At 41.3% G+C, this 14,068-nt stretch overlaps 2 protein-coding genes across 5 annotated transcripts; both read right to left on the bottom strand.

Moving 5' to 3' along the window:
* Positions 1-963: 963 nt before the first annotated feature.
* On the bottom strand, positions 964-6,478 carry LOC111217358 (caspase recruitment domain-containing protein 19-like). Of its 4 annotated transcripts, none has more exons than XM_022739185.1 (6): positions 6,360-6,478; positions 4,671-4,816; positions 4,423-4,579; positions 3,513-3,581; positions 1,810-1,875; positions 964-1,630 (listed from the first exon to the last, which is right to left on the bottom strand). In XM_022739185.1, exons 1-6 carry the CDS (start codon positions 6,364-6,366, stop codon positions 1,518-1,520), a joined length of 558 nt encoding a protein of 185 aa, XP_022594906.1. In that variant the 5' UTR covers positions 6,367-6,478; the 3' UTR covers positions 964-1,517. The 4 variants fall into 4 exon arrangements, with proteins under 4 accessions (XP_022594906.1, XP_022594905.1, XP_022594907.1 ...); XM_022739184.1 differs by having other exon boundaries at positions 964-1,633; positions 6,360-6,475; XM_022739186.1 differs by having other exon boundaries at positions 964-1,633; positions 6,345-6,473.
* A 690-nt stretch (positions 6,479-7,168) lies between these two features.
* On the bottom strand, positions 7,169-12,716 carry LOC111217345. Its single transcript, XM_022739170.1, has 5 exons — positions 12,173-12,716; positions 10,115-10,309; positions 9,102-9,249; positions 8,302-8,466; positions 7,169-8,185 (listed from the first exon to the last, which is right to left on the bottom strand). Exons 1-5 carry the CDS (start codon positions 12,255-12,257, stop codon positions 7,843-7,845), a joined length of 936 nt encoding a protein of 311 aa, XP_022594891.1. The 5' UTR covers positions 12,258-12,716; the 3' UTR covers positions 7,169-7,842.
* Positions 12,717-14,068: the final 1,352 nt, after the last annotated feature.

Here is a 14,068-nt window from a genome sequence, read left to right as displayed (position 1 = left end):
AGATTGATGACACACACAGCTCCACTCAGGGCAGATCTGTAGTCTGATATATATACATAATGTATATATTTGGCTCCTATGCTTCTGGCGCCATCCCAGTCCTGAAAGTTTAGCAAACTGCCTCAGTGGGAGGTCGAAACATCTGCGGATGCAACGAGGAGTTTTAGGTCCCCGTGAAGCAGCACTATTAATAGCTCTCTCCCTCTCGTGGGAATGTGGATGCCAGTATTCGAACTGAACAATCACCCTGGTGACACTTCCAACCCCCTTTAGCACCTCCCCATCCCTCCTCTCTCCTCTGTTGCTCTCTCTCTGCAGAGAAGACAGAGATGGAGAAGTGGTGCTCAATGCCGCAGATCTCCCGAGATCAGACACCTGTGCCTTCCTCCAGAGCTGCACTTTATATACCATTTTAGCTGATGTCGTTTTCCCACTGATTCATTATTTTAACCTTGGAAGTGCTTCAAGTGAGTATGAAATGCATACACCCCGCTTTCAAGTCTTTGAACAGTCAAGTAAGCAGCATTTAATGTAGCATTTAATTAAGTTGACTTTACTAATTCAATCAATTTGATTGTCATTATTAATTAATGAGGGCTGTCTCTTGCTCCCCATTGTCATTGTTATAGCACAGCAGAACATTTTCCATCATCCTTTTTTTCCCACTTTGCTGCACTGAATGAGGGAGCAGTGCCCTCTAGTGCATTTATTCATGCACTTCAATCACTTATATGAATGTTTTATCATCATCTCCATTTCATGCTGACAATACAAGCTAGCATCATGGTCTAGTAGGAGACAGTCCCAGACAGGAGCCTAGAAAAGTTAATTGCTGTACTAGTCATTACTGTGAATTTCCTCTCTGAATGTAACGCCATACAGTATATCTGAAGCTAATAAATGAATATCTTTGTCAAGTCTTTGTCATACTAGATTACAAATAAGATGCAAATCCAGGTGATGTCAAAAAATGTTTTGTGCTTTATTTGAGCAAAATTTGAACATTGTAATAGTGCACTTTAGTCAGTCTCTTTATCACAGTATTAGAAGGCACTGAAAGTGGGCGAGCTGGTGAGAATATGTGCTGTGTATTTAAGAAACTGTAGTATAGTATGCGTTTACATACACAGCACTGACAAATTCAAGTTTTGTAAAAGCCCCTGCACTTAGTCAGTCACAGTCAGTTAATATTATTCTTTACTTTAGCTGAAAAAGTGACTAGAAATATTAGCTCTATACACAATATACAATACAACCCAGCAAGACTCATGCATACTATGGGAGAACATTACGCTTTTTTCCATTTTAAGAAATGCCAGCTATGTGAATTAGTGAGAGAATGAGTTGTGTTAATTTCAGCTTCTCAGATATTAAAAAAAAAAACATATGAGTAAGTACTTGTTTAAAACTTTATAGCTCTGAAAGCATACATGAGTTTGGCACAGCAAAGTGGCAAATTTCATGGCTTGTTCTTCTCACAGGGCTAGTTCTTAAGCATTCACAGCACATTAACAGTCTCATTTGTTCTCCTTTCCAACCTCAGCACAGGTAATGAAAACATCTTTAGCACCTTTACTGAGTCTTGCTGCAGAACAGTGAAGAAACGGACCAGTGCATCTCAGTGTCTCACCTTCTGTGGATATAAAGAGAGGCAACAAAGGAGTTTTAAGAAATATGGAAAGAGTGGTTTACATATGTAATTGAAGAGGAAGAAGGGCTTTAGATGATTTTATACACTGGTAATTTGTGATATTCAAAAGCCAGTGAGACATAAGTCCGAGCACTTCTCCATCACTCTGTATGACTCACCTCCGCAATAGTAGAGCATTGCAATACCAACTACAAAACTGAAACAGCTCAGGAAGAACACTGGTCCTGCCAAAGGAAAGAGAAGAGATACATTTCACCCATCACTGACTATTAGATAAATAAAACCTATATACACAGAAATATTGGATCAGTGATAAATGTGAATAGTGGGTTGGTTTCTTCCTTTTAAAAGGATTTGAGTTAAAAAACTAAATGACAAAAGCAAACTGAAATGTATATGAGTATATGGCAACGGTCAAGAGTCTGAAGCTGCTCTATGAAAACACAGCTGTCTTGTTGTTCACAGACTAAACAAACTGTAATTTCTTTGTATGACTGGGAGTCGTTGTCTCACTACATAGCTGATGACCCATTTCCCTGTTGACATACCTTTGACCCAGTGGATGTGCCCCTGACTGTTCAAAGGAATGCAGGACAGAGGAAGCTGTTTTGGAGTGGGGTGGGGGGGTGGGGTGGGGGTTTACATGTGAGCTTAACTGACCCACAAAGCCAGAGCACTGAATGTAATGGGATGATGAATGGTGGAGCAGAGCAGAGCAGTGGGGCCCACATTCTGATTCGAGGGGTTAAAAGGTTCAGCAGACATCCACGTTTGCTGAAGAACAAAGCTTAGTTGGGCTTAAGGGGCTTATCTGTGGATCAGTGAGGGGTACGGAGGCACCCTGACACACACTCACACAAAGTGTATGCACACAACTTAAAAAAAAACACCCTAGCACCCTGGTAGTGATAAATGCCTACAAAAGGAATCAAACATGCAGATTAAAGGCTTGTTTTGGTCCATTAACAATAAATTATTAGTAACGTTGCACTACTATCCACCATTTCCCAAAGTGTAACATTTGTTTTGAGACTTAACTAACTTTTCACCCAGCCACAAGTTTAAGTTCATACCAGTATACAATGTCAATCTTGTTTGACTGTATATGTAATCAATCAGTTGTCTTGTTTGTTAGTTCTTCACTCTATAAAGTGTGTTGAGACACCTTGTGTGACATTGCACTTTAAATAAACTTTGACTTGACTTGACAATATTTGTGCTGTTGTGTTTGAAAATGAACATGAAAACAACACAAAAACAACTAAATTAATAAACCGAATAAAGTAACAGAATAGTTCAGGTCGCTAAGGACACTGCCTGTATAAGAATGGGTTCACTACCTGCAAGAAGGCTGTTTAATGCAGGGGCATTCAGGTTTGATAGATGGCTGCTAAGCCCAATGCATTTATGAGCTCTGCTGTCTTGGAATCAAATAATATATAAATCTGTTAGGTCTATATGAAATCAATCATGGCTACTGAGAAATGATTAATGTGAATTTTGTGCTTTCTTGGATTAACAAGGTTGTTTTTTAGTAGACCACCAGAGAGGAAGCATATTAGTTCCTGCTCGTAGCTGCATCTCTATATGATGACAACATAAAGTAAAGATGATTGATTGCCTAATGTGATGGATTACCTAGATTTTAATATTGCTCTAAAATTAAAATGGAAAACAGATAATTGGTATTGTAAAGTATACTTTAGTAACTGGACTATAATTTGCAAAACCATCAGTATGGACCTTTCTGTTACACCAACACTCAAGTAGCAAATACCTAGATTTGCAATTCAACTTGAAAATATAAATGAAAAACAGAAAAAATATGTATTGCTCTACTGCTCTACTTGATCAGGTTTACCTCTGTCGTTAAGCACAAATCGCTCTGGGAGGACTGCCACATTTTTAGTCTGTTTCGGGTCTGCCATCTCTATAACAGAAAGTAAAAATGGTTTATGGGTAAACACCACACTGTAAATAATAGCCTGCAAAGTGTTGGATCCACAACGTAAGCTGCAGTCCAGGCAGCACATTGGCTTCTCTCTGTATCTTAAATAGGATAAACCTAACTAAGGCCAGACAGGGCAATTACACAGCAGGGGGGTCCATCATTATTGGACACCAGGAATGTTGCTAGTGAGATTTTTATGTCTCACTCAAAACACACTGGATAAAATAACCTTGAAACATGAAAGAATAAGCCAGAGGTGCACTTACAGAAAGATGTACTAATACAGACAACACAACTAGTGTAAGCAGAGAGAAGCTTTTCTGCCTGGTAATGTGTCAGTGTAATTACTTAAATTATATTATGCACAGGTATTTTAGAAAATGATGAACACAGTTTCTGAAACCCATGATGATGTGTTCGAACAATAGGACTATTCCACGCACGCACGCGCAGGCACGCACACGCAGGCACGCACGCAGACACGCACGCAGACACGCACGCGCAGGCACGCACGCAGACACGCACGCAGACACGCACGCACACTTTTGGAACTCTGGCTTTATTTACCAGGAGCTACTTTTTGTCATTATAGTCAGTGTGCTATATATAAATCCTGCTCCCATTCTGCGGAACACTTAATTTTATCTCCCCACTAAACTACTGCAAGTTATTTCTGTACTGAAGTACATCTCAAAAACACATACAGATGTGAGTCTGCAGGGCCACAGCTTTTGAGTAGAGATCGTCCTCACCTGACTGCAGTTAGACTTTGCAATCTTCAGCCACTAAAACGCCTGAGAAGCCTTGCTCAGTGTTTTACCTCTTTGTCTGACTCTGGTGGGCAGGCTGGAGTAGACGTCCTCAGCGTGAATGTGAAGCCCTCTGTAGAATTCATGACACGCCTCCTCCCCCTTCCAGTGCAGGTGCTTCAGCAGCTCAGCTAACCGCACCTTGGTGGGTATACTCAGGTTCCTGAACTGCAGGGAGACACATGCTGAATTGAATCACTGCACATACCAATTCAAAATTAGCAGATTTTTGTCATTACCATATATTATCTGTAATGACCTTATGTGCTTCCTTGTCAATGAGTATCTGGGGGTATATCCTGTTCAGCTGCAGCACAAGTCTGTCAACAAGTTCAGTGTCCATCCTCGGATCTGAGCACAGGAACTGTGCATCCCTCTGGAGCTGCTCATGGTAACAGTCAATGTCTAGGCGACGAAGACATAAATTACGACATTAAAGAAGAGATGAGTAATAAACAGCATCAGCTTTATTCCTAATTTCTAAATCCCGGACCCTGTGAAAGGTCAGAAACAGGTTATGACCCTCTACAATTAGGGCATGTTACAAAGCTCTAATCAGAGGTCCGCAGATTTTATGTCTAGTCTTAAGTAGTTTCTTTGTAAGCTGGTCTTGGCATCAGTCCTGCTCTGAAAATAAGTGACTAAGAGGTTTATTCTCCCATTTAGAAAGGTGAATACACTTGCTGCAGAATTGTCCATTTGGCCACGTTCTATACTAAAATCAGGTCACAGTAATGTGTGAGTATCACGTCTACGGAGTTATAAATAACAGAAAGATAATACAATAGAAAACCAGAGAGGGCTGCAGTAAATACCAGTTCGGTGAGGTGCTTGTGTTCTTTGTTGACTGTTAAAGGTGCTGATGGTAATTTTTTGAGATTGTACTTTGCAAAAAGATACAGCCTTGATTTAATTATAGTACCTATTAGCAATACCAAATCCCACATTTTCCTTTCACCTCACCATCAATGTCCTCCCGAACTCATTCTCACGCTTTAAAACTAGATTGCCAACACTGAGGTATCAGAGCAGCAGGCTCCATGAGCACAGTGGATAGTAGGGGGCATTACGACAAAAAGGTTATGTAGAGGTAAACATCCTAGTGTCTTTCAAGGGGTCTACAGGAGTTGTGAATCTTTACCTGTGCGGTTTTAGGTTTGATACTTTGTTATTAGGATTTCTGAAAAGAATTCTTGTGCCAGATTACACAGGAGAAAAGGTGTTTGCAGCTGATCATCAACAGAATGTAGAGATGCAACAAATAGGTAACTGGTCAAAACTGTGCAGCTTAGAGATTGGTGAAATAACAGTTTGTCTTGTGTTACATTTTATCATCCAGTTCTCTGATCTGTATAGTTTTTCCGGTGTGTTTGTTGGTTCTTCCTCACACAATACAATTACCAAGATGGAGGTAGAATATCTTGCTTCAAACAAATTATGTAGGCCAATGTATAGTTCCAGCGAAGTTAAATAAAACTGCTTCACCCCAATGTCAGATTTATGCTAGTTCTTTATGAAAAAATTAGACCAAGCTCAGGATTTGAATGTGACTGACAGAGGCAGGAGCTTAATCATATATATCTTTAATAAAGGCCTGGAGGGCCCTGGAAATGGCAGTCCATAAAGTATTAAATAACAGAATGTAAATGGACCTGTCTATCAAACTGTCCCTGGTTTATTTTTAGGCTGGATTTTTTGACAGGAAATTCAGGCTGCTTCGAGTGTTGTGAAATAGCGCCCGAATAATTCTCCACATGAAGACGAAAATAATATATTTACATCGCTATGGCTAAGATTACACTTAAAACAGTGAATTTTATGCAACAGGTGGCGCGCGCTCACTGCTCTGTGGGCGGTCACCGGTCCTATGTATCCTGGAAGACAGCACGCGGAGTTTACTGCAAATGATACACAACAAGACAAAACATCTTACCCTTGATTCACAAACCTGTCATACTGACAAACAAACGGCGTGCGGGACTCGCTTAACCGACCGACAGCCTCCCCGGTAAAAAAAAAAAAAACTTCCTGTTCTTCACGGTGTGACGGTCCCTGCTGGTCCCGTTACATCAGCACGCTCGACCGCTGCGCCGCCCTTCGCCGCCCGGTGTCACATGACTGACCTCCGGGCCACATGACGATAATCAGGCCGCAGACAGTGACGGTGGACTGAAGTGACAGGCAGATTATCAACAGCGGCTACAGCTAAGCTTTCTGTTGCAATGAACACCGAACCAAATAGGTGTCTTTTATCAGTTTATTTACTTCCCTTCTTCTGTTAGCAATGACAGAACTTTATCAATTAAGCCAGGCATTAATAATAATAATAATAATAATAATAATAATAATAATAATAATAATAATAATAATATTATTCTGTTGCTTAGAATCCACTCACCATTTCTCTTGAAATTCCTGTGTAGACTATAAATTATAGATGGTTGATAGATTAAAGGAAACACCAACATAAAGTGTCTTAGTGAGGTGCTGGGCCACCACAAGCTTCCAGGGCAGCTCCAGCTTCACTGACCCACCTTGACAGACACTCTTTAAGGTTGTGAAACTATACTGGAAGGATGAATACCATTCTTCCAAATTGTATTCCCTTATGATTGTAGCTTAGAGTGCTGCCAAACACATCGATCCAAAATCAACCATAGGCGTTCAGTTGGTTTCACATCTGGTGACTGTGAAGGCTGCAGCGCATGACCATTTGGTGAATTGCTCATGCACAGTATGGAAGCGATAATGCATTCATTATGTTTCTCCACTCATTTATTAACATTTTCCTTTAGTTTCTCACCTACTTTTACATCATGACACAGAACAGTCAAACTCACTGTGATGTGGCCTTATCAAGTTGACTTGTAAATCTGCATTTATCCCTTAGAAAGAAATGTCCACTATTGCCCTCTTTCCATTGCAATACAGTCTCACTCATTGTCAATAGAAGTCTTTAATTGAATTACATTCCTTAAAAATTATATTTACAAACATGCCAGTCTAGTGCTTTCCAGTCGCTCCACTCCTCCTCCTGTTGTGAACTATATCCCCATAGACATCTTAATCGTTAACCTCAACCTCATCACAACAATTTCATTTAAGCTCAATTAAGGTCAAGGAAATCCCATGACATTCTAATTACAGCGAGTCTCATCCAAAAAGGCTGGTGTCCTGAAAGTGCAATGGCTTCCCTTTTCAGACAGAGGGCAGTGTGCCATTACAGTTTACAAAAGGCACATGCGTCTGTCAGATCAGTATGCCTACAGAGCCCTCATACTGTGTAGAACTGCACACATAACAATATCAACAAGAGCAGGAATGTTCAGTGATTACTTCCTGTAGTCCTCATTGATAAAGTCGACCCTGTTGTACTTATTTGGTCATTAAACAAGTTCTTGACTGATGGTATTCACCTCATTAATATGTCCTCACACTGATATGATCCTTATGGAAAATTCTTTGGCCGGGTTTATATTCCTTGTGTTGGACTCATCTGTGGTTGACGGGTTCGCTCCTGACAAACTGCTGTGCTGTCTTCCATACTGCCACACCAAACCAGGTCCCGCTGCTGAGATCTGGACCAGGCCTGGGCTCGTAGTTTGACAAGAGGACAGAGGAGGTCCGGGGTATTGAGGTGGACCAGAGATCTGTGCAGAATCTGGGTTTTGCGGTAAGAGAGGCTGGTCATAGTCATGCCCTGGTAGAGCAGCAAGCAGAGCGGTGGGGCCATTATATGTGCAGACGGGACCATAAGCGTATTCCTGATGACATCTGTGGAGGAAAAGACAGGAGGGTGTATCTTTAATGTTTCTGCTGGTCTACAGGGACACTGGAATTTTTTTTCCTCCCCTTTTCAGCATTTGAGCTACAGTCATTCCATGTCTCACCTGCAGGCTCGCATGTTGTCACACATAGCTGGGTTGTGGGTGTCCCACAGGGAGAGCATCTTCTCCTGGGTGTTGTTGTTGTTGTTCCTGCCTTTATGGCTGTAGCGAGACCTGTTGTCCTCCTGATGTTGGGCCTGCTCCTCCCATTGCCACACATCTGAGTCCCTGTTGAAATCAATTTAAAGCTTCATGTCAGTATTTCAGTTTCTAAACGCCTCACAGGAAACGAAGTGACTCTCATCTTTGTTTTTCTCCCCCCTTCAAGTGATGGAAAGTAACTAAGTGCATTTTGTCATTGCTCAGATGTCTGGGAGTTGTTAGTTTCATCAAAGACAAATTTCCTCACTAAACCTCCCAGATGGATACATATAGCCTACAGTAAATACTTGTGCAAAGGGATGTAATTATCAAATATTTCTTTTTTAAAACAGCAAAGATTAAAGAAATTTATGTAGCAGAACTGTTTTTTTTCCTCTCCTACCCCTTTATTCATTTCACAACCTGTCAGATTTATCTTGTGACCCTTTGGAGAGGGCCTGACCCCCAGGTAGCGAACCACTGAACTAAATGACCTGACTTTATAAGGCAGTGAACAGAAGCTCCACCTCCACCTCAACTGCTACTTACACAAGATGTCTGATAATATAATGTAATGTAGCATATATCAATGTAGCTTTACTTTTGAGATGTTTAGATTTTAAACAAAGGACCTTTGCCTGTAATAGGGAACTTTTACATTATTGGTACTTTTAAGTAAACAATCTGAGTACTTCTTCCATCCCTTCTTGCATCTCACTCACGTCTCCTGCTCTTTCCTTTTGTCCTCTTTGATGCAGTCGAGCAAACAGCAGGTGATGAAGGCCACGGACATGAGGAGGATTATGGCTGAGCTTACAATGGATGCCAAAACAGCCACACGGAAGCCATAGTCCTCGTAGGGAGCCATAGCTGGAGTGAGAGAGAGGAAGACTGATTTATTGACTTTATTTCCATGTCATGCACACAACGTATTAGACAACTCCTGTCATCATGCAGCAAAATCCATGTATAACAATTCCTTTCCAGACTCAAAAACCACAAAATAAATGTTATCACTTAACTGAGGATTTACAGATAAAGTCTGACACAACTCTTTCATTGCCATGTGACCAGAGGAGACTGGTGGAAATAAGAAGTCATTTTCCAACAAAGTGCACTTGCCAGCTCATCACGGAAAGGACAAGAAAACATAAATTCCATTTTTAATTTCTTTCAGTTTCACATCAGACAGCGTCCTCTCTCCCATGATGACTGATTCTGAAATATAATTAAGATCCTGCTCTTACTTTTCCACTCACTCACCAAAATAATGACTAAAAGCACACCTGCTTGAAATTATTTTTCTCTCCCTGCATTAGCATTAATATTCTTCTTTAATGAGCTTTATCCCTGAGCAACAAATTATTTTCTCTCAAACGTGTTCTCACCTAATCTGGAGCATTAATTATTACAAGCCCAAGAGGCTACTATCTTAAGGGTCGTCATGTAACATTGCCCATGGCCACAATGCTTATCACATAATGTTTCATATATACTCCATCTCTTCAGAGTAATGACAAGACAGACAGTTCAGGGGAAGTTTTGCAGCCACTGCAGTTCTACAAGTAAAAGCATTTGGAACATTTAATCTGCACAAACACACACACACACACACACTTTGGTTATAGATTCATAAGGTGATATGCATATCGCTAAAAGCAGAAGAATCTTTCCTGTTATTTCAATATTAACTGTCATTTCAGGGTCTCAGTTTCTGTTCTCTGCTTCTACTTACGTTTACAGTAGGTCTCCCCCACCCAGTGGGTGCTGTTGGTGCCCATGACACACATCAGCTCTCTTCCTACCAGTTTGTGTTTGGCTGGGCACTGCAGGGAAATGACTGTGCCCACATTGGTGCCATTGCCCTGGATGATTTTCTGGGTGCCCAGGGCAGGCAGCGGCATGGGTGTGCACTGAGCCTGGAACTGACCTAAAAGAAAGAGCTGACAGTGAGCTGATGATAAATCAGACTGTTATGAAAACAGTGGTCGTGATTGAATTATGTTGCAGCTGTTAAATATGCAGTAATCAGCAAAAGTTCACCCAAAGTTGGAACACATGTATAATTCATGTTATCTTCAAAAGAAATTTGTATTCACAGAAATGATCAGACAACTCGGAATTCAAAAGTAGCGCAACAACAATTCAAGGTGAACAATATGAAGAACAAAGAAGAATGGAGCACTGCAGATGAGATTGAGAGTGGAATGGGACAGTCATTCTACAGCTATCAGCGCTGAACCCCTGTAGGGCTGCACAGCACTGCGTGACAAAACATTGGCCCCCCTCCCCGTAACACTCTGGTGCTGTGCTGCATCGAATTCTAACAGTATCGAAGCAGGAAAAGAGATAAATCATTAAACAAAACGCCTGCAAGGCTGGTGGAAACACACAGGCCATCTGGAGCCATGCTAAACAACCGGTTATCATACAGCACAGCACAGTGCTCAGCATATTACAGGAGGTCTCAGCAGTCTGGCACGATGAATCTACAACATAAGTATCACTTCATCATGAGGCAGGCTGTTGGAATGCAAATAAACACAATGACATCAACTCGGTGATTTCCAACACAACTGGGAAGGATGATGTGTGATGGGATCAGGTCCAGGAAAAGTCCAAAGCAGCTTGTTTACTGAGGGAAACCTGTTCCCAGTTTTCACTAGAAACAATGTGACAGAGAGGAGATTTCCTCTTTGTGACTATTACACGAAGAAAAATATCCCAAAATATGTGAGGTTGGTTTCCAGGAGAGACATGCTGTGCACTTGTGTCACCACAAGAGGCAACAAACCATGGCAAAAGTTCGGGGATTCATTGACAGACAGACACACAGACAGAGGCAGAGACAGACAGACATGGAGAGGGAGAAAGAAAGAAAGAAAGAAAGAAAGAAAGAAAGAAAGAAAGAAAGAAAGAAAGAAAGAAAGAAAGAAAATGCATATTTTCTTGTACAGCCTTACACAAGCTTGTTTAAATTTTACCATGACACTGGGCCAGACACAACTGGGATAAATACTCCCCTGAAGCCATTAGCATTAGCTCACCATTTTCAGGTTTATGTAACACAAGGACGCACTTCGTTGCCGATAAGCAAAGAGCATCACTTTTATGTAACGTGTGTGTATGTGTGTGTGGTAATGTGTGTGGCTGGGTGAGCGTGCATGTGAGCTGCCCAGCTGTGCATTGGTGTGAGGAGCCTCCCCTTTTCATTTCCTCTTTGTTTTCTCTCTTTTTTTAAATCAAATGATGAGATCTGGAGGAAAGGTATTTGTGATGCTCACTAGATTTTCACTCAACTATCCCTTAATCTGACACCTAACGTGCTTGGCTTTGTATGATGCAAGATATGTTTATAATTTCCATATATTTCTGACAAATGGCCACACACACACACAGATCAATACGAGACATCATATTATATACCTTGACTATTAATCCTATAGCAGTTATAAGGAAACTGCTATCACAGCAAATACTGTGGGTCCCTAAAGTAATAGCTTATTGCACAGGAGGAAATTAAGGTCTACCACTAACGCAACACACACACACCAGATAAATGTTGCAATGATCTTTTTTAGAGGCCAGTGTTTGAATAGGGCACACAACTTAGATGCATTCTCACAAAAATATGTTAATATGTAAAACCCTAAAATACAATCTTTTAGTTGTGTTAAGAATAGAACTGGTGAATAAGTGCAAAGTGCCAAACAAATCTCCTCCACACACATCCTACGCGCTGGACTCCAGAATAAATTAGACACCATATGTTGTGTTATTTTATCTGTCTTACCTAAGTTATTCCGGTCACCGCCATCATCTTTGTTTGTAAAATCAGTCCTGGACACATCTGCTATTGAAGCCGTTGCCGCTGACATGGTGGTGACAGACAGACAGCCGCCCCCCCGGTCCACACTCCGCTCTTTTAGTTATGCCTGCGCAGCGGTGTTCCTCTGTGCCCGGTACAGAGTAAACAAGCCGGGATTCCGTCGCTGGAGTCGAGCTTGAGCTTCTGTGTGATTTTATTCGCCTCTCTACCTCCCAGCGCACAGCTTGTCATCCACTGAGTCCTCCCACAATTCCTCCTCACCGCAACAGTCACTTATTCTAATGCCCGGGTCGGACAGTGCGCTGTCTGCGCCTGCTGTCGCGCAAGAGGATGAGCGCTCGAGTCGAGGACGAGGAGAGATGAAGTGATCGGTCGAGACCTTGTTGACCGAAACAAAAATGACTTTGAGGATTAAACCAGGTCAGGTCAAGTTGAGTATCGGAGATGCGCTTTGTGGGGAGGACAGTGATGAGTAACTACAGCAGCAATAAACTGCTCTTTCTGAGCAGGATGTCGCACCGCTGTTCTAGATGGGCCTATCAGGATGTGGTGCTTCAGACAGGGTTGAAAATATGCAAAACACACATCATAAGTGACGTGAATTGAGCTCATCTTTAAGAAACCTGAGGCCATTAAGACAGTGGTTCTCAAACTTTTTCACTTCAAGGACCCCTAAACTGACAAAAATTAGACTATGAACCCCCATTTGAAAAGACTTTGTCACAGGGTCCCCATCTGATAAGATTTGTGCTTAGGATTGTTTAATTACACCAACCCATGTTTAAAACCCAAGACCAAGATAGTCATACATTCTGTTATTGTGTTACTTATGGACAGAATTAATATTATTATTATAAAATGAATTATTTATTTATTCTTGCTGGGGACTCCCGAGAACATCCTCAAGGACCATTGGGGGTCCCAAGAACCCACTTTGAGAACCACTGCATTAAGCTTGCAGCTTGAAGAAATGTAAAGAAGTGTGAGAAAGGTGTGTGTGAGAGAGATGGGGATCTTTCAGCTGAGACCTGTCAGTGCTGTTTGTGCGTCATACAACAGATTTCAGTGAAATTTACATAGCATGGGATAAATTTGAAAGTATAATGTCAAAACTCCTGTTTCTGTATTGTTACTACACCTCTGACTGCTTTGAGGTGGGGTTTTTTCACTTCTCTTTCTGTGCCTTGCTGCGTCACAGCTGGGTTGGGCTTGCCATGTGAAACCAATGGTATGAATCATTTAATTGTATTACTTTGTTGCTTTGCTGACATTTTTGTGATGATGATAATATAAAAGAAACAAGAAGTTAAAAAAAAAATCATGAGGGAAAAATACCTAATGTGTTTTCTCCACTTGGGGAAAATACAGTAGGCTAAGTCTGACATGTAGCCTACATCATAAAACAAAAACACACCAACTCCACACAGGTTCCTGTTTTCATGGTTGCGTTCACATCCAAAAAGCAGCACTTTTCTCTTGTTGAAAGTGCGTGTCGGTCTAATGTCATTGAGAATTCTGGGCATGCATGAGCCAGTTTCTGCTGTGGGTGATAAGTGTCTCCACAGGCGCAGCTCTGTTCACCTGAGCACACCCCACACACCACCTCACACACACCAGGAGCCTCTGTTCAGACAGCAGTTTGTCTCATCATTCATGAATATATTAGCATAGCTGATTAAAAGACTTGAGAACTATGTAAATGCTCAAGAGCTATGTGCATAACTGCCTTAATATACATTGTTTATTGTGTCCTTCATGTCATGGAGTAACACAGTTCTACACCCTCATCTACAGAAAACTTAGGAAGCAGAAGTATGTGTTGTCGTTGCCCGGACAATTATTTCCACTTAACTTGTCATC

This window comes from Seriola dumerili, unplaced genomic scaffold (assembly GCF_002260705.1).
Source record: "Seriola dumerili isolate Sdu_G_001 unplaced genomic scaffold, Sdu_1.0 BDQW01000043.1, whole genome shotgun sequence".
Lineage (NCBI taxonomy): Eukaryota > Metazoa > Chordata > Actinopteri > Carangiformes > Carangidae > Seriola > Seriola dumerili.
The sequence above is the reverse complement of the archived record's forward strand: the minus strand, read 5'-3'. Positions and strand labels throughout refer to the sequence as shown.

What these genes read in the sequence shown, in the direction of transcription:
- LOC111217358 (XM_022739184.1), bottom strand. An exon ending in ATTTGTGCTTAACGACAGAG is followed by an intron (nt 1,876 to 3,512) that starts GTAAACCTGATC and finishes TTCCTTTGGCAG; the next exon opens with GACCAGTGTTCTTCCTGAGC. An exon ending in AATGCTCTACTATTGCGGAG is followed by an intron (nt 1,634 to 1,809) that starts GTGAGTCATACA and finishes TTATATCCACAG; the next exon opens with AAGGTGAGACACTGAGATGC.
- LOC111217345 (XM_022739170.1), bottom strand. Translation starts at nt 12,257, where the DNA reads ATGTCAGCGGCAACGGCTTCAATAGCAGATGTGTCCAGGACTGATTTT. An exon ending in GGGGGAGACCTACTGTAAAC is followed by an intron (nt 9,250 to 10,114) that starts GTAAGTAGAAGC and finishes CTCTCACTCCAG; the next exon opens with CTATGGCTCCCTACGAGGAC. An exon ending in GACAACATGCGAGCCTGCAG is followed by an intron (nt 8,186 to 8,301) that starts GTGAGACATGGA and finishes TTTCCTCCACAG; the next exon opens with ATGTCATCAGGAATACGCTT.